This window comes from Lepisosteus oculatus, chromosome 3 (genome assembly GCF_040954835.1).
Source record: "Lepisosteus oculatus isolate fLepOcu1 chromosome 3, fLepOcu1.hap2, whole genome shotgun sequence".
Lineage (NCBI taxonomy): Eukaryota > Metazoa > Chordata > Actinopteri > Semionotiformes > Lepisosteidae > Lepisosteus > Lepisosteus oculatus.
The window spans coordinates 55,740,798-55,766,632 of record NC_090698.1 but is presented as its reverse complement, the minus strand read 5'-3'; the positions used below and the strand labels follow the sequence as shown (position 1 = coordinate 55,766,632).

Genomic DNA, 25,835 nt, shown 5'->3' with positions numbered 1-25,835 from the left:
ATATACATTGTTTAATTAATGAATTGTTCCTTTTGGACTACTGCACACTTTCCAAAGATGAATTTTATGATGTACTTCTCTGTATTCAGATTTTAAAGCCCTGAGGGGGAATGGAAGAAGGTGAACATAAACACAGATATTTACATAATCAATAATAATTTTAGAATCGACAAAGGCATCTGGAATAAAAGTTTGCAAAACTACAAACTTTTGCAATTACCAATTTGCAAAAAAATAATTACAAATCTGTTTAAATAGCCACAGAATATGATTTTGTTCTCAATTTATAAAACAAAACTATTCCTTTTCCTTCTCAAAGGGATTTCAATATGATTTCCAGTAACCCAGAATTTTAAACACCTGTTACATACAGTATGTGGTTATAAAGCAATTACATATGTTCCCAAATGTCTAAATGAAACTTGTAAAAATCCTCATTATTTATTGCGTTTCATCTCAAGCTTCCTCATGTTTATAGATAAGCATTTCTGTACTTCTAAGATTTGCTTTCCTCACTGTGAGACCTGCAGCAAGATTCCTTACATGGTTGTATTTGCTTCACACCTCAGTAGAATTCAATGGCATTACTGTTGCACTTTGACAGAAACAATTTCTGAACAGTGCTTCATGAATTATTCAACTGCAGATGTGGAGATGTGTAAAGAATAAGCAAGCTTCGACATGAAAAACAGGCTCACACTCGAATATCTAAGGCTAAAAAAAAAGTGGTTATCTGCATGACTAATTTGTACTTGTTGTAACAGCAACAAGATTTGTGCATTAGCACAAAAGATCCAAACCTAATCAATCCTGAAGAGACCACAATGCAATTGGAAATGTGTGTGAGGTCATGTGGGCTGGCTGTCATAGAAACCTGACGAGCATGAGTCATAGCAGTCCAACTGCATTCGTTATTCTAAATTCAGGACCAAAAAAATGCAATAAATATTGACCGCAGCAATAACCCTACAAAGTAAAATCAGTCTAGTTGCAATATAGGTTTCATTGCATAGAATGAAGGCATTATAAACTCATCACAGAAGCTTTTAAACTCGCTAAGTGATAACTCCAGGGGATTCCTCTGGGAGAGTATTCTAATCTATAAATCCACCTTAATGTTTAATCACTAGATTAACTTCTAAAGTAAATTAAGCTGCAGTAAAGGTATTAAAGCCTATGCAGTCATTAACCAGGCATTCAAATTTGTAAACAAAAAATGAAGTGTAAGATTAAAAGTTTAATATACACAGAACACAGCAAATGTGACAAACGTTTAAAGTGCTTTTAACATACATCTGTACTTTGCCCCACTGAACGCAAACTGTCATGTCTTTCTGAGCAAGACCAAAACCCACCTTGTTTTCGAGTATTTGCCCCTTCTGTGTTTGGCTGTTTAGCTGTTATTATTCTGCTCCCAGGAGGCTTTATAGTCGACTCTAACTTGTGAAACTTGTGAATTCTGTCCCTCACAAGAATCGTATCTGCTTTGCCATTGTAGTCTATTTGTCTTTGATCGGGCCAAACCAGAGCCTTCTTTTGGACTATGTTATCAATTTCAGCCACAAGATCGGCCTTCTCTGTGGGGTTATACTTATGCACGTGGACAACATCTTCCCTTTCTCCCAGGAGTTTAGAGAGAAGGGAATAGAAGTCACCTGCATAGAACGGGAAAAGAAAAGGAAGAAAAGAAACAAGAAGCTGTATAAATGGAGCAAGAAAGAAGAGAGGAACGGCACATTGAGAAAGGGTAATTCCTTTCACAGAACAGATAACTGAAAAAAAGAAAGTGTTAAGTAAGCTGTGAGCATATAGAAAGAAAATGAAATAGTGCAGTATAACAGGAATTGATACAGAGGTGAGTGACATCAAACCATCAAATCATACTCCTTTCACTCCAGATATCGTAACAACACAATCAAAAGAGTTATATTTTTTCCAAAAGAAGATCCATATATTTTTCCTGCTTGATTATGTTAGCAAACACCAGAATAGTTGGACTGGTGAGAAAAAATCAGTTTAGATACAACAAAAACTATTGTATCTGTTCTAGTTTTTTATCGTTATCTTAAGAAAAACAGAAATATTTTGCTATCATTGTGTTAAATATTACTAAGAATCTTTTTTTCATGCTAAAAAAGCCACATAATGTAACTAAGAATCACTGGTTTGATACATCGTGCTAATGCTTTACAACACATAAACATGACTATCTTGAGATAAGATAAAATATAACTGCCACAAAATGGATAATATAAGGTATTCTAATAGATGACAAAGCAGATTTGTTATATTCTTCTTTGGTGTACAATCTCATATTTCTATAAAGCATACAAAAATGTTCTTGATGTAAGACTTGAAGTTACAGGATTTCTCAAGCATTATTTTGGTCCTCCATAAATGGACACGTGTTTGATGTCTTTAATGCTTCAAACTAAGTTACACTACCAGTTCTTTGAAACTGTAGTGGCTGTAAGAAGCATTTCATTTTTAGATGAGCAGATTTTCCTATGTGGAAAATTCCACATCCCCTTCCTTTGTAGGATAGCTGTCACTTCAATGCCCTGTCACATCAGAGTTAAAAACAGATTTATCAGTGCCTCTAGTTAACCAGAAAAAAACTGAGCATTCTTGAACAGTATGGACGTCTGCAACCAGTAGTCATCTACACTGCCCCAGACGAACATGGAATTATTAATTAATCAGACTGATTTCTAAGGTGTATAATAGTCAAACTTGTGAGTGACTAAAAGTGAATCATGAGCGACTAATCCTAATATTGGTCTCATCATCCTTTTGGTTACTTCCTTTTTTATAAATTGCACTTACAAGGCACTACAAGTACAACAAAACAAGAATGCGCTAGTGTGACAACAAGCTAAGAAATGTAACCAAATTTCTGAGATTTGTTTGAATCAGATTCAAACTTTAAAAGAGAGAAGAGATAAACAGGATAACGCAAACACTCATTAAAAACAATAATGTTTTGTGCATGTATCCAATTATTTTTCATCTCTAATTAAGGCCCAAAAAAATCAAATCTTTGCTTAGTCTATCAAATTGTCCATGTTTTAAATTAGATTGTTCCTATTTTCAAAATACAATGAAGAGAATGAAGTTACTCTTTGTAATTGTAAATATATTCCAATACTGATCAATAAAAACTTGTAAAATGTATGTGATACATTTTTTGTTTTTACATGATCACAAATTCTAAATATTAGATGAGACCATAATTAGAATTTGTCAGATTCAGAAGCCTGAAATGCTTCTAGCTGACAGTCTTGTCAAGTAGAAATGAAAGGGTATGGTAAGTTAAAAAGGTCAAATGAGAGCTCCATTCACTTTAATCTGTCTGAAATCTTACTGTTTCAGCTTGCATAGGACAGGCTATCTTGTAACAACCTTACTTATTTTATTGACTGAACTTGTTTTACTTGCCAGTATAGTCTCCCGCTCCCCTGCAGTCCGGTATTGAATAAAGTGGTTAGAAAATGGATGGATGGAAAATTATTGTAGCTACACGATTGTTCCTTGTACATCCCTCACCTTCATATGGTATATAATTTTGTAATTCATTTTACTCTAAATGCTAGATTAACTCTCTGCTTCAAAGGAGGATTATGTGCATAAATGTAAAAAAGTCCTCTAGATAGAAAAGTGCTCTAGATTGATGGACAATTCTCTTTTTTCTACATTTCTCCTAACAAAAATAACACATCCATGTTCATCAGAATTGACAGAAATACACAAAGAGCACGGTTTTGATAACATAAAACAGAAGATGCAAAGTAAAACCTAGGTGGAAGAGCATTTTAAACTGAGAAAAGGAGGCACATTATAACACAAAGGGTTGTGGAAATGTGGAACAAAGTTGCCCAGTCATGTTGTTGAAACCAATCCCCTGGCTTCTTTCAACAAACTGCTAGATAAGATCCTCAGACCTGTTAACTACCAAATGGGCTGGATGGAGTCATCCCATTTGTGACCATTATTACATTCTTAACATGCATTACAGAAGCTAAAGCAACTACAACGTTGATTCACCTGTGTGACCAAAGTTAAAAAAAAAACTTTCAGTCTATACCACAGAACACAAAGTGAAAGAAAGCAGAAATGACAGGACATCCAATCACAGAAGACCCATTCTTATGGGACTAAATTTTTTCCAAAATATTCCTGGTTGCCCTGGAAATGTTGTGGATATGCAGGGTTGCAAAAGCCATCAACAACTCGAAAGACTCACAGTCATACCAGGCCCTGAGTATGCCTGAGCTTTGAGTGATGCTTTTTTTTTCCCTGTATAAGCAATTTATTATTAACAAAACCACCACAGAAAGAATCTAAATGGTGTTAATAAAACAGAAACCAAAACTACAACACACTGTAAAAAAATATAAAATGCGTATAGAGTTTTTATTCCTGTTTGTATTGTCAACCTATTTTCTGTGCAAAGTAAATGGTTTCTACAAAAACACTTGACTGCTCAAAAAAAGTGAATAATTCAAGGAAATTTCCTTTCACCACAGACAGAAAACATTGCAGTGACATGTATTTTAGTTATATTAAAATGTCACATTGATGTTTCAAGAGTGAAAAAATAGTGTTTGCCGTTTGCAAAGTTATGCATTGTTCTGTGAAAAAAAAGATACTCAATTATCTTTATCATAATAATTATAATATATAATTATCTTATATATTTTGAACAATTTTGTTTACAACAAGTTACATTAAGATTCATGTGGTGCTGAGTTCACAGTTTTTGGATCTGGACTTGATTCTAGTTTCATGCACCTAATCTCTGAGTTTGTATCTTCATTCCCTGTCTATTTAGGGTGTCTCCCGGTGCTCTGCTTTCCTTCCGCAGTCCAAAGACATGCTGTCCAAACTGACCAGCATCATTGAATGTGCATGTGTGTATTTGGATGGGTCCACTGTGATGAACTGGTGTCCCATTCAGGGTATAGTCCTTTCTTTGGCCCTGTGCTAGATTAGACTCTGGATTACCACTTCCTTCTAAAGATAAAGCAGTTGAAAACTGCTTTATATGAATGAAAATTACTGTGATATGGAAGTAGGTTCAAACAAGATGAACTGGGGGGGGGGGGGGGTCACCTGACGCTGGCGTAAGACAGGTGACAATTTAAAAACTTCAAAGTGGAGTCTTCCAGAATCTGTCTTTATACTCTTTCTGCAAACACACCACAAGAGAGAGGTGACATCTGAATGATCAAACTAATGAGTGACTAAGATGTTTATGTTTAAAAATTTCAAATATGGAGATATTGTTTTGGATTTTAGTTGCCCAACTACAGAAAGAGAGAAACTGAAGTCTAGTTAGAAGCTCAAAGATGAGCTTATAGTTCATCTTGAACAACTTGGAAATTAAACAATCCAAGTACATACTGTCAAAGTGTAACACTACTTTATTATAAAATTAATACTAAAGTTTATATTGTTCAATAAAGAAAATAAATATCATGAAACAGTAAGGGACGCAAATCCCTATCAAATATTCAATGAGACTGAGAATACTAATCAAAAATGCGTTGTGCATCATTACGCAGATATCATCTCTTCCCAATGAACCATTTTAGACAACAAAAAGACAACATTCTTTATGCAAAATGCAATATTTTAACATACATCAAAACTCTTCCAAAAAAGCTTCTTATATCTGTCCATTCCTGTGCTGTTGAGAGCAATGGGTATGGAACCACATTCACTTACTGCCAACCAAAGCATGACACAAGAGGCTTTGACAGCACTTACAAGAGAGCTGAAATGTTCACAGACATGGCGGGCAAGGTCAACTGGGCACAGCCACATTAGCAGATGACAAGCAAGTGTCCTTATGGTGATACAAAATTGTCTGGCAATCTCTGTGAAGTTTAATCAGGATCTCATTACTTGTGTTTCAACACTAATGTTTAAAAAAAGTGGACATTTAAACATGAAACTCAGGGCAGAAGACTGGCTGCCTTTGAAATAGACACCCTAAATGAAACAAGTCATATGAAGATGAAGATATGTTCACTATCTTCGTGGCTTTACAGGACACTGGTTTATTGAATGGGGATGGAATCATTCCACATCTCGTGAATATTAGCATATCGTGGTTCATATTATGACATGGAAGGAGCCATTAAGGTAGAATGGCTTGCTACAGCTCAAGTACATGCACTGGGGAGTTTTCTCTTACTTCATGTAAGCCAGAAGGTATAGTTCCCCTTTATCTGCACTTCTGGTGCCTTTCAGGATCCTTTTCCAACAAGCTGTATTCCTGTTTTTTATGTAGTGTTGATTTTTTTCATTTCCAACTACCAACACATTATTAACAGTTTATTTTCAGTATATTATGAAGAAAATGTAATGTGGGAAAAAACAACACTAGCATCACATAAAGGACAAAACCCTACCAGGACATGTTGTAAAAAAAAATATTACTGTATAGTATGTGGCAGAGACAAATAAACTTTAAATTTTTTGCTTCTAAATGCCACCAACTTTCAACGTTCTCAAGGTACTATTTGAAAAAAGACCGTACATCCTGGGTTGTGTTTGTTTCCTGGCCTAACAATCTCTGCTGCTGCATCCGCAGTAAAGTATAATCAATCTTCTTGCACCAAAGGTGGATTCATACAGAAAAATCCCAAGACACCAAGAGTGTAACAAATAAGAATTTGTTCCAGAAAAGCTCTCCATGACCCTGAATCAAAATTGAAATAAAGTATTACTTATTCTAAATTATGGAGATTAAATTTGATCACAATTTCCAGGACAAAAGTAACAATATGAGGATGATAAACAAAATCTACCAGCAGGTCAGAATACATTAGACCCCAGGCTTTCCTATTCTCGCAAATATACCTCTTCAGTCCCCTGTTCAAGATCAAAGAGCTCTGAAAAACACCATTGTTTTCTAATGCTAATCATGAAGCTGCTTCTCTTTTCACACAGCACGTTGGACAGCCTGCTATGATATATGAGCTGTATCCGGTCTTTATTTATTGAGCTCATCCATCAAAACTGGTTCGAGAGACAACAAAAAGTCTAGTGACTGACAGTCGCAGAATTTGTTTCCTAATAATGGCAAAGGCAAATACAGAGAGTGATTTATCAACCTGTCGGGATGCAGGTTAGAGAGCCATAGGTTGTTAATGGCTCAGATGCTCTTCTACTGATTGTAGGACATTTCGAGTTTTGGGTATTCTGTTTCTGCTCAAGGAAATCTGCAGTTCCTCTTTTTCAAGAGTGAATATGCAGGATATATAATACATTAGTTTTATTATATAAAGTAATGTGATGCTAGCAATCAAACCTAAAAAATAACAAACTGTAGCAAGCATTTTTTTCAAAAGCTTTAAAATATAACACTTAATCCATAGCATAAAACTTACTAAAATACTCAATACTAAAATATCTAACATTTTAAATGATTAATTTATTACAGGTTTTGCATTTGCAGGGATGCTTAATATGTACAAGGTAAGAAAATGACCAGTGACACATTTTTTGTGCAGTGAACAAAGAAAGTGGGTTGAATGAATGTCAAATTCTTAACTCATTTTGTATCTTTAAAGATTGATATGGTGCAATATCTGGTTGCTTCTCGGTTTTCACCTTTGAGAGAAATGCCATCTCCTACTATGACTTAATGCACCGTATGTTGCCACCGAAGCCAATTAATACTGAGATTAAAAAGTGAGATTAAAGTTCAGAATTTATTTTTTAAGTGACAACAATTTTGGTAATATGAGGTCTTTAAAGTATATAAAAATCATCATGGCATTTATTATCTTCAACTTGAAAGTAGTATTGTTGTCAGGAGCTACATTTATCCCCACACAGTAAAACACAAACTAACTGGCGCAACGCTGTTTATACACAATTATTCTTTGCATTTTTCTTCCCAAAGAATCCCAAAGCATACATATAAAGTGACAGACTTTGTCCACTACTGAAGTGCAGCACCCACCTAAGTGACACACGGCAGTGATTACGTACTTACAGCCCCCATAAACAGTACTGTACAAATTCCTTTACCAACTGAATTAAGGCAGATATTTCTAGAATTTACCAAGGACACTGGGATTAATGTACCTTCTCGTATGAACATAATTACGGGATCTAACTTGTCAGGACTTTAGTTTAAGATCTCTTGCTAAAGACAGCACCTCCTACAGCACCGTGTCCCCAGTCACCATAGTGAGACATTGGTTTAGCAACATGTTTTGTAAATTCTGGTACAGAGTGAAGGGTGCCACCTTCTCATTCAGTAATGCCTCTTACAATGGCAACCAGATTTTCCTTGTTGGATTCACATCCCAGATTACAACACATCACCAGTGTTCAGCGTTACTTATAGAATGCTGAAGAGATCTGTGGGAAAAAAAAAAAACTAGATATATGCCAATGAAAACCTATAGGACTGAACTGCTATCTGTCACGACCGCCAGCCTGCCCAGACCAGCCCCCAAGAGATCTAACCAGTGCCAGCAGCAGGGTGATAATTACAAGCGCCGCTGCATGTGTTAACTCAGCACCAGACGCCCTATCGTGTGGCTGGCTGCAGTATTTAAGCCATTCAAACCCACTTCTTGCTGCTCGGTATTGAGTCTACTCTTTGAGAGCTCTACCTGGCGTTTATTCTGTACTTCGCATTCTCCTGGATACTGGACTCCCCTTTTGCCTCTCAACCTTGGACCTTGCCTTTCGATTTGGATTGTTCGCCTCTATTTGTACTTCCTGGATTTCGAACCACCTTTCTCCGTTTTCACCACGATCTCGCCTGATGTTCCGGATTGTTTGCCTGCCTCGACATTACCTACTCCTGCGTCCACATATCTCTTCATTGGGAATTCCTTACACTATCACCTGCATAAATGCACAGCATTCTGGCATCCAACCCTCCATTCACAGCTATTGAGATAACTAGTTCTGTCATCTTATCTCCCATATAAGATGCCAATTTTATTTAAACAATTGTTGTTAAATTGAAGGTACTCCTAGTCATTTAAATTAGTGGACAATTCCCAAATGCAGGGTTTAACAAGCATAAAAATTAATGGAAAGGCCACACATGTTTTCTCCATTTTGGATTTTTAATTAGTCATCTGCTATAAAATGATGCCCATGTATTTTTTTTTTCATTTGAATTAATTTTTGTTATCAGATATACTTACAGTAGTAAGTCAAAAGCTCATTTATTGTTTTTGCTTTTGTTATAATAACAAAAAAAACTATAAACGCATTATGCATCCTAAGGATATTTTCTGTCTTATTATTATCCAGTCGTTGGGTTAATATTTTTATCCAAACCAATATAAACTAAATAATATAACTGTATTGTATAAAATGAAACACTACAAGTTCAAAGATGTTAATAGTAATCGTGTGATACAAATCACAGTAGTCTAACAAAATTCAGGATATAACCTAAACCTAATTCAATAAGTTATGGACCAAAGTTAAAATAAAGTTAAAAAGTGACCAGAATAGAGCCAGATTATCACGCAGTGTATTTGAAGGCAAAAGAAGGCAAAGTATAAGTGAGATCTTGAGCATGCAAGCTGACCGAAGAGTTTATCAAAAGATGCCTGTGGTCTGAGAACAGTCTGAATGATACTGTAGATATCTAGTGTGATGAACATGAAAGCCCCTACTCTGAAACAGCAAACTAGTGCATAACCAGCAAACTGTAAGGCAGCATAATGTACTGGCAGTCACAATAATATGGACACATACCGTGGCTTTGTCAGAAATAACAATGAAAACCATAGAATAGAATCAGCTATTGATTCACATGAAATTCTTCTAGCTGTAGCGGAGCTAGTTTGGATACGGTGACGTCATCACCCTCCCTGCGCGTAGCAGGGACCTCAGCTGCCTGGGAGGGAGGTCTCCTTTAGCTCATGTGGCTGGTTCCCTGTTGCGTTTCGCCGAAGACCCGGGTTCGCGCCCCAGGTGTTGCGGGACGAAACGGGTGGCGGAGGGCATGAGCCCGCGCGGATCGACGACGGTCACATAACCAAAAGAAAAACAATGCATGCTGGATATGTTTTGCAGATATGCTAATGAAATCTCTTCTCATTTAAACAGAACCTCTATATCTGTGATACTTAACAATCACAGCTGCAGATACTAGGCATTTCATTGCAACACTTAAGCAACGTACCACGGTGAATTTCTGCTCCATCTGTTGCGTCTCCTGGCATAATTATGCTGATTGCAAACATATTTCGCACTCTCTGGCCTAATTCATTCCAAACACTGCCTGCGGAGGCATGTACATCATTTTCAAAACCTGCTGTTCTTTCAGATGTAAACAGCTTGGGATGGATCACCTTCAAAAAGAGTAGATCAACAGAATGGCATGCTTTAATCTGTAACCTGTCTGATGTTATTTTGAATGAGCCTGGATGTGCACTGAAGATCACTGTTATGTTGAATCATCTTAAAGAGTAGAGGTAATCTACTCCTGATAGCTTCCTGAGGGTATTGCCTGATTTTGCGTAATGTTTGGAATAATATTCTTTCTTTACTTTTTCTTTGTATCTATACCAATATGTTCTGATGGCCAGCAAAACATCTTCCACATTCCTATCTTTATCTTTACTATCTCCAGACAGTTTATTGTGGAGTATTATCTCCATTTTACCTCACAATATTCTGACAATCAGCCATATCACCCTGCAGCTCTCAAGTGCCGACCCACTGAAGCTAAGCAGGGTTGACCCTGGTTGGTAACTGGATGGGAGACCTCCTGGGAAGTTATGGTTGCTGGTGGAACTGGTGTTAGTGGGATTAGTGGAGGGTTTCCTAGTATAATAGTGGGGACACTATACTGTAGTGGGCGCTGGCTTTTGGATGAGATGTTAAACCGGGGTCCTGACTCTCATTGTCATTATAGATCCCGGATTCTAGGCCACATTTTCCCCCTCTGCCTTTACCGTGGCCTCCAAATTGTCCCCATGTATGATTGGCTTGCACTTGCCCTGTGATCGACTGGCGTTCCTTCCAGGGTGTACCCTGCCATGCGCTCGTTGCTTGCCATGTAGGCACTGGCTTCCTGCGACAACGTATGGTACCGTATAATGAGGTTTAGTGAATGATATGACATGACATTCTGACAATCTCTCACATGGTTTTGCTTCATCAGCTGTTTCCTCTTTAAGCTGAAAAGTTCATACCTCTCCTCTATCCACAGCACACTCTCCCCATTGCACATTTACTATCTTTATGGTTAGGTGAGGATTCTGGACATTTTTGACAATTTCTTTCTGTGAATGAAGGTTTTCAGGCTATATGTCAAACTATCATCTCAGTTTCTGGAGGACATCCCTTTACTACTGCATCCAACACTAAGCAAGGACGTACAGTATGGGCCTGAAATCTTCTGCCTCAAGCAATTTTCAGTGGCTAAAGGTTATTCTGTTTTCTGTTGTACTTTTGAAATGAAACCTTGATTTTTTCTCTCAGTTGTCTTGTTTGTTAAGGGTATTTTTTTGACTCACAATAACTACATTTTATCATCTTGCTCTGAGCCATGGCACCTCACATAGAATATGCTGGAAACAAAAGCTGGCTGCTCATCTAATACTAAGATGTATTGTCTCAGATTTTCAAATTTGTCTTGACCAAATAATTTGACTTGACTATTGAGCACAACATTCTGAGGGAGAGGAAAATGTGCAATTCATTACAAGGGAATGTAACTGCCTTGGAGAGGTAAACTGATAGTGAAATGTTATTTTAAAAAATCTAATATTAAGAGTTTTTATATGCCAATGACATAATTTCCTGTTATAGAACAGATTTTAATTAGATTGCAAATATGCCCACTACTTTTGACAACAGATGAATTTATGTGTATAAATGTATAGTAAGTTACGTACACTACATAGTTTAGAGCAATTCCATCTAACTATACATTTCCATAAACCTTATTAAGTGTATTTTCAATTGTTACCAGACTTTTTAGCATCAGATCAAAACATGTTTCCAGCGTTGAATAAATCAGTTTCAAAGAAAAGATCTACTTTCAATTTTCACCTGCTGTGACAACACAGTATGTGTTTTCAACATTAAAATGGCTATCAGGGCTCTATTTCATAAGAAATAAAGGTTAAAATTCGAAACATAACTAAAATGCACTGCAGCAACATTAAATAAATTCAATTTGATCTTCACCTAAAATAAATTACAGCATGCATGCATAATCAAGAACAGTTCAAAGCTTCTGTCTTCAATGCACCCATTTTCATGCCTTAACATCAAAATATCAGTGAATTCCCAATGTTTGTGTTGTTGATATACTACATACATAATTCTTGTATGCATTCAAAACACTGCATGATACTAGTTAAAAGCCAAGGATGCAAGATGATTTTTTATGGCAATCTCTCCATCTGCAATAGTATTGCGCTATGTAATGGATAAACCAGAAATGCAGAATTTCTGCACACCTTCACATTCACTCCCATAAGAAAGATGCTCCTTGCTGAGAATCTGATATCCATGAAAATGATGCAAACCGATTACTGTGACGTATCCATGGAAACAAGGACTTCAACATGCCAATCCCAGTGCCATGATTACATCCGCGGTCTCAAAGCATATGGCTACATTGTAGGTACACGCTCAGAGAATTAGTGACAAACAATATGCACAAAAAAGAAAATTGTAATACACTCTCTTTAGGAATTCATTTGTATTTTTACTCTGTACAGATCACAGTTTCATCATAATGGGTACCACATGCAACAGGGTTGTTTGATGAATTGTAACTGCCTCCATTATGCACATAAAGGTTCTTTCAGCTGTGAAAACATTCATAAATTCATTTGAAAAGACATAAAATGTTGGGTCTGTTCCCATTTATATCCAACATAGGGAAATTATTCCATGTCCATTTTCTACTTTCCAGAAGTAGAGGAAAAGTGCAACATATTATTACTGAATAAATAATAATAAACTACTTGTTTAAACCAGTAAATGCCTTTTACATTTTAAAACATTTTTTTCACTATAAAATGGACCTCATTTGCCTTTTGACAGAATGGTATGTTAATCAAACTTTCAATGTGAGCTGAATGCAAAAATGAGTAACATTCCAGGATAAACTCACCCTGGTCTAGAACCTCTTCCTCTTCTCTCTTGGGCTGCAGTAATACAGATTCCTCTTCAGGACCTTTAGTATATAACCAGAACACAACATTACTAGCCTTCATGATAAAAGCATGGGTCTTCACAATAATTGTCTTACATGCAAGTACTTAAAACTGATTTTAACATTTATCCAGGTGTTTCACAACATGTAGCAAAGAGAAACGAGCACAAAAAGGCGTTTAGTCTGTAAAGAAGCTTTTCAATATTGGAAATGGTACTTATGGTACTTATGCAATATATTCTGTGTACTGTTAGAACTATAAATACAGAAATGCCACTTCAGGGAGCAGATTAAATGATGTATTACTAATGTTAGTATTGGAAAAGGAGTTTGCACATCTGCTCTTTTCATTTAAAAGGGCAGAGTGATATACAGCCCATAGATGTTTTTGTATATTGAAGTCTTGCCATCTAATGCATGTGTAAATCTCTGAGAAAGAATGTTTTTGTTTGACAAGACAGATACAGTGCGCAGTAAGGAAAACTTGTGGATACGAGAGAGCGGGGATGTATTTTTCTACCTGCTTGATGCATGTGTCCATGCATCATCAGCATACCGGGGCTCACTGGAATAGGAATGTTTGCTTCTTTGGGAATGTTTCTGAACATCTCATTCTTTCCATTTTCCATGCATCTCATATAAGGAACTGCTTGTTTGGCATCCATGTAATACATGATATAGAAGTTACACATTTCATCTTCAGATGTGCCCCTGTGGAAATAAAATGAAAATAAATAAAACGGAATAAATACATAAAAATAAAAATAAAATGGAAAGAAATTAATACCCACACAATGTCCTTTAACTAATTTAGGCTAATTATTCACCACACTAAGAAATCAAGTTTTCATGAGGTACTGTATCCATCATCCGACAGGTTATAAACTGTTTAAAATCTTAATCCTACAATTTTCCAAATTAAGTTATTCCCCACACTCATTCCCCACGCAGAGACAATTTCATTGTATTTGTTAACAAAAGGCAGGCCAATGTTGCAATTTTAATTGGTTATCCTTGTCAGTGAGCAGAGGTACCCACAGAGGTGCGTGGGCGATGCCTGCCTGGTAAATACGTCAATGCAGTCTTTCCCCATTGGAGTCATGAAGCGTTCAGTTATTCACCATGGCAACCATAATGACATGGTGACACGCTCAAAAAAAAAAAAAAAAGACAGCTCAAAACGGAAATCAGTCCCTCCTTGCAAATGCAGTTTCCCCAGAGACCATAAGGCACAGTTCTTCCCTGGGCTTGACAATGCTTTTTTAAAATCTCTAAGCTCAGACTGTCCGCATCTTAAACCTGTCAGCATACCTGCCACATCTTGCTACAGAAGGAGATGAAGGGCAAAAATTGTAAATGTATCTTTCGCTGCTGTGCCTGGTAGTAAATTCTCGGTAGCAGAAATGACATCTACGTCTTCTTTGACACCGTTTTTTCAAAAGCTTACCATTCAGTTCTATGATATCTCCCTTTAAAACTAATAACCGTGTGTTTAGCATGATCATGAGATACAAAAATGCCTCAATGGTAAGTTTCAGTGCAGTGAGCATTGTGCAGTTTATAAACTGTATTTTTTCATTCTTTTTAAAGGCTTTTACGCAATGACAATGCAATGACATAAGTTTTAGATAAATAGCTCACTCGGGATATAAATACTTTTTTTACATTTTAAATTGAGAGCACTTACATCTGTCAATTCAAAATTACTATTCCTTGGAATAAACAAATATCAAGCTTAAGTCATATGATTTCATAGAAGAACCAGATGTGTAGACTGTGGTATAAGTGTTTAGCTCAATTTGCCAATTTATGTTGATTGAGAATCTGTATATGTAACTGTTAATAAAGACACTTTATTAACTTAACTTAAATTAATTAAAGCAAAAATATACAACCAAGAATTAGTAATCATGGTTGCCTTGTTGCCTTTGCCATAACTGAAGATGGCTTGTCTGGAAGAGGGGGTGCTCAGAAATTGAGAAGTTCTGCTTCAATCAGCAGACAGGAAAAACTAGGAAACCAGTTTTGTGAAAGACAGGTCAAGTCCTGGGAGGCAGTGGGTCACCACACCAGCCCAGGACCATCACATGTCCATGTGATCCATCTGCATAATAATGCAGTGACTAAGACTGCAGTGGCTGCAGCATAAGATATTCAGAGAATAAATAAACTGAGCATCAGCAGATCAACTGCAGTTTGCAATCTGCATATTCATAGGACTTCTGGGGCAACATGTTGACAGCTGAGAGACAAAATGTTCATCTTCTGTGGGCCAAAGAAAATTTGAGATGACAGAAGAGAGTGTTTTATTCACTAATGAATGCTATTTGCCCTTGACAGAAGTGATGGAAGATCATGATGAGCCTTATACTGTTTCACTGCTCAAACCATCCAGAGGGGTGGTAGAAGAATGATGATGTGTGGAGGAATCTCTTTTAACATCTTTGATGAAGACTGAGGAAAACCTTACCGCTCAGCGCAACAAGATTCAACTGAGCCATTTCTGAAGTGTTGGTTTTTCAGCAATTCAATGCAAAACCATACATTCCTAAGCTTACAATGGAATAACTTCAACAAAACTGTCAAAGTGTTGCCTTAAGACTACTTTTACCTACAGTAGACCCGAGTATAATACCACATAAGTGGGACCAACTCTCCATTCCCTACAACAGGAGACAATCCTGTCTGGACAAACCCTCACAAGATGGCTGTAGGTGCACAGGAACATCCCATAGCAGTCTGTCCAGAAGCTGATCAGGTCTATGCATCAAAGCTTAACAGGATTATGTTAATACTCAAGTAGATCTTACATGATACCAAGTTCGGAATGATTTCATGGTTCATTCTGAAAATGTAACATGATATACAGTATTAATTGGTATATTTGTTCACATTTTCTTGCATGTTTTGATGTCTAACTTTTAAATATTTAACGCCATTTAAATTTATCTTTGTGATGCCCTGACGAGCTCCAATGCTCCTGCATCAGCACCCTCAATCACTATGGCGCATTCCACACGTGCATCAGGGCCATCGCTAATGAGATCAGTTCGGGCTTATCAACCTCGTTAAGAACCTTGCACAGTATTTAAACCCTGAGGAACCATTCCTCAGGGCTCTGACATTGACTTAACTGTGTGTTTTTTCTTTGTTTCAGGTTTACAGTTTTTCCTGTTCACAGCCTTCTGGTTCCTGTTTGCAACACTGCCACCACTCACTAACTATCTATCATCCACTCCTGTCTCCAGCCCAGATCCGACTGCTTCCCTGAGCATCTCAGCTGCCTGCTGTTCTCCTTTCTGCTTCCCATTACTGCATTGTTATCACATCTTAAACTCTGTAATCCTCACCACTGATTCAGATTCTGAGGACAATTACAATTACGGGCCCGGCGTAACAGTCTTGCCCTGATATTTTATTTTGTGAATCAGTTTGAAAATTGAGGTCCATCAATGTTCCCCAGCCAACTTGACACCTTGAGGAAATTTGAGCAACTTTGCACCTTCCTGGTGTGCAAAAGTGTATGTCTAGAATGTTCTAAAAAGTACCTGAAACTGTAATTGTAGTTGCACTTTGTCATCCATCCATTCAGTTTCTTAAACTTTAAGTGCTTAACCAGTGAAGTGTTGCAGGAGAGCCATAGCCTATCCCAGCAATCACCGGCCGCAAGGCAGGATACCCCTGAATGGGAAACCCGACCATCACATTGCACACACGAGCTAGGAGCTGTGGTTAGACCATGTCTGGTGTAAACAGCATTGTTCCTTTAGGCGTCCTTGTTCAGTTGTCCTCAGATATAAGGAAAGATGGCATTTGACCGGTTTAATTCTGAAAGTAACTTTGACAATAACTGCTGTATAAAACTAAAATAAAAAATGTTTCAAATGTAGGTCAGTAAAATCTAGGAGACAACTTGAACTCACCCAATGCGTGTTGTGGTAGTCTTTCCCTCCCCTGTAAATACACATCTGGCAGCCAATTTGTCCCCATACCGGATGTCAACACCATTGTTTGCAGGATAAAATGCCTAAAAAATACATCTAATTATGAACTCACAAAACACCAAACCCATGAAAATAGCTCACTAGGATGACATAAAAATCACAAGGTAAACACTCATCGAAGGATTTTAGTGGTGAGTGAAGCAAGATATTTGCCAGGAGCACAGTGGCCCCTTAACAACCACATGCTAAAATTCAAATTCATTAATAAAATTCATATAGAAAAACAGAAACTCATTGGTACTTGAATTCATTAATCAGAACATTTTAGGCCAAGTTGCAAGTTACAAGCGATAATGAAGAAAAATAGACAGGGAAAGCATGTGTGCTTGTATATTCCTTCAGCTTCATAATGAAAACAAAATAAAATCATGTAAATTGTTAAATAAAAGTACGTTAATAACCTTGAGATCAAGGCAATATAAAGTACCATTCTCACCATGTATTCTTATATTGATATGCAATTTCAAATATATTCATTTATATTTTAATAAAAATATCAAATCCACTTTTTATCAAAACACCAAAAAAGCCCAATGTCTTCAAACACAGACTACCCATGCACAGCTGACACATACAGGCTCTCGTAGCGTTTCGCTGAAACACAAAGCCATGTGAATTAAGGCAAGATTCAGAATAAATAGATGGAGTTCAGAACCTCCTACAGATTCTTTTTCTCAGATTGTGTTGAACATATTTAAACAGGGGAGTTCATATACATCTCCTTCATGCAACGCTTATGATGGAAACGATGATAAGTAATGTGGACATCAGTGACAGCCCTGGCTGTCAAGTGCTCCATGAAAAAGTATACATGGTGGGAAAGCAGGCTTAATCTGTCATCTTCTGTGTCAAGACAGGCTTTCTGTATTTATTCTGCTTTTAGATAGTGGCAGTGTGATTTGGACAACTGACCACTGCAATTTATTATTCAATTCAATTCAAATACTTTATTCATCCCCAGGGTGGGCATGGGAACATAGTAATTTCACGTTTGACCAGAGACAAAGTCTGAGCCTTCGCCTCAAGAGGTTAAAGACCCGAGAGAACGAGTAACTCCATCAGGCTGCCCTTCATAGAAAAACAGTCAAATTCAATGACGTTCTTTGACATTGTTTTTTTTTCTTCTAAGTTTCAGATATATACACCTTTAAAACTACAGATTTGTGCATATAGTGTATATATGCAATATACTGTATGCAAAAACTTTCACAGATGAAAAGGGTAAGTTACAAAACAGTTATGTAATTTTACTCTATGAAGAGTATAGAATTTCAAGATTTATACAATGAACTCAATTAAAAATCCACAAAAATTATATTCAAAAGTCTGTCATCAGGTACATCAGAAAATCCACTTTAAAAAAAAATCCATAAACAACATTTTTTTCTTCGAATGTCCTATAAGCAAAATGGATATTAACAAGGACTATAAATATCCCATGTCTGTTTTTTGTCTGTACTTGTGCTTTGACCCATTCCTAAGCAGAGTTGCTTAATGACCTCACAAGAAATGGCCTGCTCACTGTTGAATATCTATCCTCTAATTTGGCTGACTTTACAAGTTACATCAAAATTAATTAACTTGAATAAATTATTAGGAACACTTATCTGACCTGAAATTTGACAAAGGAAGCTTTGTAAATATCCATGTATCAAACCAGAGTAAGGTAACTTTGCCAATATACAGTACATACACACCTGTGAAAAAAACTGAATGCTTGTCTAATAAAATAATGTTGTTTTCCATTATACTTTTGTTAGCGTAGTGCAGGAAATGAAAAGACCTTTGTTCTGTTGTCTCTCACTGTACAGGAAAGGTCTGTCTACTAAAGAAATGTACGCAATGAACACTTTAGAGTTTCATAATAAGAAAAATAATGCATCTTTTCTAATCAGACCTTGATTTTAACTAGCACTATATTGTACATAACTCCATCTTTAAGGTCACAACAAAGATAAATACTTATCCTATAGACAAAAAAACTAAACCTATTTAGGTTTCACACCCGAAAGAGTGTTTTAATCCTGAAATGCTGTATTTCAATAGGTCACCGATGAAGTGAGTTTTAGCAGTGAATGCATTGTGTGCAATTATTTACCGCACTTTGCTTCCCTCTAGCAAATTAAAATGGGCATTTTATCTTATATGGAGATAAAAAAATCCTACAGAGATTTTATACTCTTGAGGTATAAACTAAACTACTTAAAATAACAACAGTTCAGTGGAAAAAAATATTCAAGAAGGTAGGTAAAGCCATTAGTGCATGTAAATCTGATATGACAATGACAGCCGCACAAAATCTCATTTTCAGTGTCAGTGTCCACCGCAGGGCATGAAGTAGCTATTTTAAGTGTATATTACTATGCCTTCCCTTATTTATGATTCTTCATACATTTCTGTTTCATTTTCTGTTTAATTGTATTATTCTGCAACAAAACTATACACTTATTTGGAAAATGAAGAAATGTATTTAAGGGGTTAGATTTAAATGTACCACAAGGGGGACAAATTATTTTTAGTTTACATCAAACATTTAGACCATGTACTGGGGAAAATATAACAATGTTATTTCCTAATATCTACAGTCAACTTTCTTTTTTACTACTCTCCAAATTCAAGTATGAAATGAACTGTGACTCGGGAGCAGAGCTTCGGGGAGATAGACAAAAGAATAGACTTGCTCTGATGATCCACTTCCATTAATTACAAAAAAATAAGAGACTTTAGGGAATTTCCCTTGTTGTTGTTTTTTTGCAGTGTCCCATGAACCAAGACTATCAGCTAGATAACATCTCCAAATTACTCTAATTAATTTCGTATTACTGATTCTCTAAAGAGGACTACCATCCATCACAAATCCCTCTAAATGCGGGAAAGTAGGCACAGAAGCCATGCACTGTGAGAACACATTGGTAGAAAAAATTGCTTTCTGAACTAGAGGTTCAACAGAACTTAGAGACCTGATCACACCAGGCCTCAGAACCTTGCATCCACTCTTTTTATGGTCAGACAAAGCTATGGATTTGCCAAATCTTTTTAAATGCAACATATACCTTATATTTAAGATTCACTGCATTAAAAGCTCTTCCTTCCTTAGAACGCAATTATAGTTCTACTGGACTGGAAATGTGCATGCATTAGCTCTTTTTGAATCACTGAAGCACCTGGTATATTGTTAGTAAAATGTAGAAGCAGATGGTGGAAAATATGGGAGAGATCTAAGATGGCTTCTGTTGTGTTTTTGTAATGTAGAATAATATACTGTACAATGTTTACACTGTACTCCAAGTGATGTATTTACAAGCCCCACTTTATCAAAGGAAATTTTCTGCTTTGTATACAAACCATTTGTGATAGCCTAGTATATCTGAAAAGTGGAAAATTTTCAACAGTATGAAAGAAAAGATGCAATCTCTGCAAAACATGAAGACAAACTTTCCAAGACTGAAATCACATTGGGCTGTGCTGAAACGTTCATACACTCAACAATCAATAATCAATCACCAATCAATAATCAGCAACTGAAAAGCAGTTCTAAAACCTTCACATTTCATGGGTATTCATGCAGTGACAGATGTTATCTGCCAAATGATTTTTGTCTACTTACAAATATTAAAGACTGGATTTTAAAACACAATATCAGTGCCCTGACAACCAGCACTTATACAGCTTAAGAGACAAGGGATGAAAAGGAAAAGGCATATTCCCAATTATTAGAAATGCACAACTTAAAGAACAGATGTATATTATTATACACTTTCATCTTATTGCATAAACAAGACCTAAAATACTTGTAATATGCTTTACCCATACAGTGAATCTAACCAAATACTAAATAAAACACAGTATTAAAAGTGAACACACTAAATAGATAAATTAACAAATTAATCATCCAAATGGCAAGAAAAACTAATTAAAAATCCCAAGAAAACACAATTAAAAACCCCATTAAATTGTACTGTTGCAAGAACTATACTAAGTTTGGAGCTAATTGGCCAAATAGTTTCTGCACAAGAGAAGCATGTGCCAAAACATGATAAGAGAACACAACTGCAGTCTTGCAGCAATCCCGCCTTGATAAGGGAACCCTATTTTACATTGCCACTACATTACTGTTTTTGGAGCTCATTGACCAAACCGTCCCGGAAGAAGAGCAGTTTGTAATAAGTCTGACATGTTCAAAAGATTTTAAAAGGGGTTTTGACTGTTTAGAACCTACTTGTGTCACAATTTCTATAGCCTATATTATCCAGTTGAGCCTTCCTCATATGAAGATGCTTGGCAGCCGAAATCTTTAATATGAGCAGTAGGAAGAAAAAAATCAGAAGGATTTTTATTATTGGTGACAAATTAGCCTTGTTTGCAGAGGATTGTTTAAATTCTCTAAAATGTGTGGGAGAAGACATGTTATATGCTAAAATCCAAATTGGTACTATATTTCATAGATTAATTTTAAATGTATTTTCTAGCACTGTATTGTTTGCATGAATGGCTGCTTTCCTCTTACAAATGGATATAATTTTTGTTTCTCCAATTGGATTTTAAATGGATGCTATTTTTCATCAGAGTGAGAGCACTGGTATAAACGAGAAGATAAAAGTAGCCTGTTGCACCCTCACGTACAGAGACGTACCTGTATATATCTCTTGTACACAAACCCATATACAGTATGCTTTTAAGCCAACCTGCCAGTTTACAATAAAACTGTCAAACAACTATGACCAACGAACAAACACGGAAATTCCAGTAGCTTACCAAATCATTCATATTTATTGATTTGACTCCTTACTTGCAAAGCTCTCACTTTGTAGTATTTCAACTGATGCATAATTTACTGGAAAGCATATTGATTTCACTACATTTCAGTATCAGGGTTCAGACAGCAATGCATATACAGTACTGTAGTACTAACGTTTTAATGAATGCAACTTTTTATCAACACAGAAGAACTTTTAGTCAGATCCCCAGTTCTCAAAATAAAGTCTGGTATTAGAGATAAGTCTGGCAGTTCTGGTAGTTCAGGCTGGTAGTTATTTTTTGTCAGGATTTTGTCTAGTTTGTACATTTGATTCATTAATGAATAATGTCGCAATGTCAATGTAAATGTATTGTTTAATTCATTGTTTTGCTTTATATTCATCGTATGCAAAGTAAGTGTTTCAGAAGGCACGCTTTGTAGTAATACATTTTTCAGAAATTCTGTGTACATTTGGGTAAGAATCTAAGAATGTACCCTGGTAAAATATTAGGCACTAAGCAACACTTGCACTAACACTCAAGAAAACAATATTTATCATTTCATTATGCTGAACATTATTTTCGCGGGAAAAGTAAATATAATTAATAGATAAATGTTATTTGCCATATTTATTATTGAAGGCATACCTCCATCTGATCTTTTACATTAGTATTAATGCAGAAGCAGGCAAACGTGGACTAAAACAATTACTCAATATACGCGATTCCAAGATTTGCTCCTTTTCATAGAAGTGGTACTGTACAATGCATTATCACTATCCAGAATATAATTGTCTAAATCTGACATTGTCATTCGGAGACTGTGAACTCTCACATTTTACTTGTTACTTATACTGTGATAGCTGAAGATCTCCCTAAGCAATATATGACTGTGATTCCACTGTTTGGAAGAAAAGCAATCATTGGTATTGCAGATAAGATAAACTACAGTGCCATTCTGATACTGTATTTGCCACATAACCTCAGGAATCTGAAGAAGCCAGCCTCTGTATTACTAACGTGATGTGGTGTCTCATTCGTGTACTTTTCATTAATTAAAGCACTTCAAACATTAAGAGGAAATTGTTACAAGCATCTCTTTTGACACAAACCTTAAGACATATACTGTATAAATAAGATGTAAATAAATTATTTCAAATAATGTGTTACATACATTTCAGACAAAAGTAGTGTTAACAGCTAAATTATGCATCGTATGTACTGTATTTTTTTATAAACAATCGAAGAATGACATTTGCCAGAAACATCCTATAACTATTTTTTTTTAATTATGTAGCAGACCCCCTTATTCACGGTGCCTTATGTACATTAAAATACATATGACATTTTAGTCATATGTACAACACAACACCATTTATCTTATTTTCCACACTGCATTTAATTTCCTTTTAAACACAAATACACACACATAGGTATAAACTACCAAATATGAAAAGCTTTGTGAGATTCTATATAAAGAAAAAAAGATTTGTATATAATTTTATGTAGTTGATATGACTTACCTGGGGTAACTGAGGAGACTGTCTCCCAATTAAAGTCCACTTTCCATCTCGCACTCTATAACCACTAACTACTTTTCCTGAAAAAGCAAATACAGCACAATTTCACAAACTAATGCATAACACGATGATTAAGTGGGTTATGTTCATTATTAAATAAATGAAAATAACATTTTAAGATATAAAACTATCATACACAAATTAAAATGCTTTATTTACTGGAGATGGAACAGAATTGAACAAATCTTGATTTATATGTGTTTAACGTCAAAGGCAAAATTAATAATAGATTATTATGCAGTACGTTAGTATAAAATCTTACCCAGGCGATGTGTGTGAGTTCTGAAAGAAAATGGGTACATTGGATATGACCTGTAAGTGCAGGCAATGTCAGCATTCGTAACTGTGAACAAAATAAACATACAGTTGATTAGTAACATGAGCACTGGTACCTAAGAAGTCATATATTACTTGTGTTACCATGTAATATCCTAATATCAGTTGAGTATTTTACACAGTAAAAAGAAATATAAAATAACCATATCAACTAGCATTAAGAGAAAATTAAAACGTACCACAGCTACAGTATGTCGAACTTGTGATATTCGAGAGATCAGCATTAGGCAAATGTAAATTTAACAAGTTATACAGAACGCTTCTTACTAGCGAAACTACTCTAAAAATACAAAACATTATTAATTTTACATATTTTATAAATATTACAAACACATTAGTGCAAGTATATACAAAATTATTAATCTGTAAAATGTTAATGTATGTGATATTCTTGTACATATTGCATTCTTTTCATTTATCATTAAACAATGTCAGACAATAAGCATTTTTTCTAAAAAAAGGTGTATTCATATTTTTTTTGTGAAAATTTTGAAATAAATTGAATTTCAGAGAATACAAAGTTATTCTAAAATATGTGCATAAGATGTTTTCCATTCAGAACATCTTTGTGAGGATCGAACATTTAAACTTCTACATCACTCCACAATTTATTAGCAAAGGTTTTATAAACACTTTATAAACATACGCAATATAACATATTGATAATAATTTGTTATAAATAATTTTGAATTATACTTAAAAACAATACGATTTCTCAATGAAAATATTTGTTATAGAAAGTAACCCAAGGATCCGTCTAATGTTAACAACATTGACATAGTGCATTTTACTAGCAGCCCTACACAGACGTCAGAAAGAGAAAATGACAAACAGATTAAGGCAAATGGAAAATATTTTGACATTATCCCACAGATAACAGTTGGAACTATGGGTGGTGAAAAACACCAGGGTTGGTATTTAAAAATAAATGCGTCTATTAGCAAAGGATATACTTCTACTCTGCATATTTCTATCAGATGTCACTTCAAAGGAATTCAAATGCTGTGCTGTTACAATGAGAAAAAGGGAATGATAATCAGTTCCACAGCTTCCCACTTACCCTTTTTCCCTGGTGGTATAACAGTATCCACAGACATAAGCAGATATATGCCAGCAATCAAAGGCTGTCTGCAGAGAGGGACAGAGACATTAATTCAAAAACATGGTTTAGGAATACTTTCTTCTGAAAATACCACCCTCTGTGCCGGGCTGTTTTCCACCAAGGTTAGCATTCAAAGAATGAGAGTAGTCCGAAATATACTGATGATTATACCATTGTGATATAACGTTGTTAACAATCATCCAGCACACTGAAAGTAATACAATTGCCCTGGTATCTTTTGTTTCAAAATGAAAATGAACAATCAAATATATTTCATTGACTCTTGTTCTACACGGACAAAGTTATTACGGCCACCAACTAAAAAAAACCTAACGATACTTTTTTTCAGAAAAAGAAAGCTAAATGTCCATCTCCAAGCTTATTATCCCATCATAGTTCTCCATTTGGTACACTGCTATAGGAGATACTGTATGTTTAGATATTTTATAAGTGTATACCATGGCAGTGCAATAGCAGGATGTAAGATATAAGATCTTGCCTCAACTAAATCCACCATAAACCTGTGGGGAATGAACTGCCTGCCACCACCTGATCAGCTGGAGAAGGATGTCTGGCTTCGCAACTATAAAAGCACAGGATGTGAAGGCTTCCACACTAGAGTCCAACCCTTCTAAAATGTGCCACATCTATAGACAAGGGAAACTTTTGAATAAAAACAGAACAAGTGAGACTTAACAGAACTTTAAAACTGTTAGCTGGGAAAAGGGAAAACCTCCATCGGGGGGAGACATGAACCAAGTGGAAAATGGTCATAATGATTAGAAAACTGCAAACATTTTTGAAGGCTTCCAAGCAAGTCCCTACCCACTTATATTAACAGTGTGACTAAACTAAGGGTAAACTAAATTAATAATATATCAAATTTGATTAGCATACAGAAGGAGTTA

General features: G+C 35.8%; 1 protein-coding gene across 7 annotated transcripts in view; it reads right to left on the bottom strand.

Moving 5' to 3' along the window:
* pam (peptidylglycine alpha-amidating monooxygenase) overlaps window positions 1-25,835 on the bottom strand; it is a 121,949-nt gene that overhangs the window by 19,722 nt on the left and 76,392 nt on the right. For 5 of the 7 annotated variants that reach the window (XM_015367036.2, XM_015367021.2, XM_015367013.2 and 2 more), the window contains 7 exons: window positions 24,886-24,953; window positions 23,752-23,832; window positions 23,433-23,509; window positions 17,092-17,195; window positions 13,689-13,879; window positions 13,127-13,189; window positions 1,356-1,655 (listed from right to left, as the gene is read on the bottom strand). In XM_015367036.2, coding sequence (XP_015222522.2) covers window positions 1,356-1,655; window positions 13,127-13,189; window positions 13,689-13,879; window positions 17,092-17,195; window positions 23,433-23,509; window positions 23,752-23,832; window positions 24,886-24,953 — 884 coding nt within the window. The remainder of the gene's footprint in view (window positions 1-1,355; window positions 1,656-13,126; window positions 13,190-13,688; window positions 13,880-17,091; window positions 17,196-23,432; window positions 23,510-23,751; window positions 23,833-24,885; window positions 24,954-25,835) is intronic. The other 2 variants (XM_015367054.2, XM_015367045.2) reach the window with 1 other exon arrangement.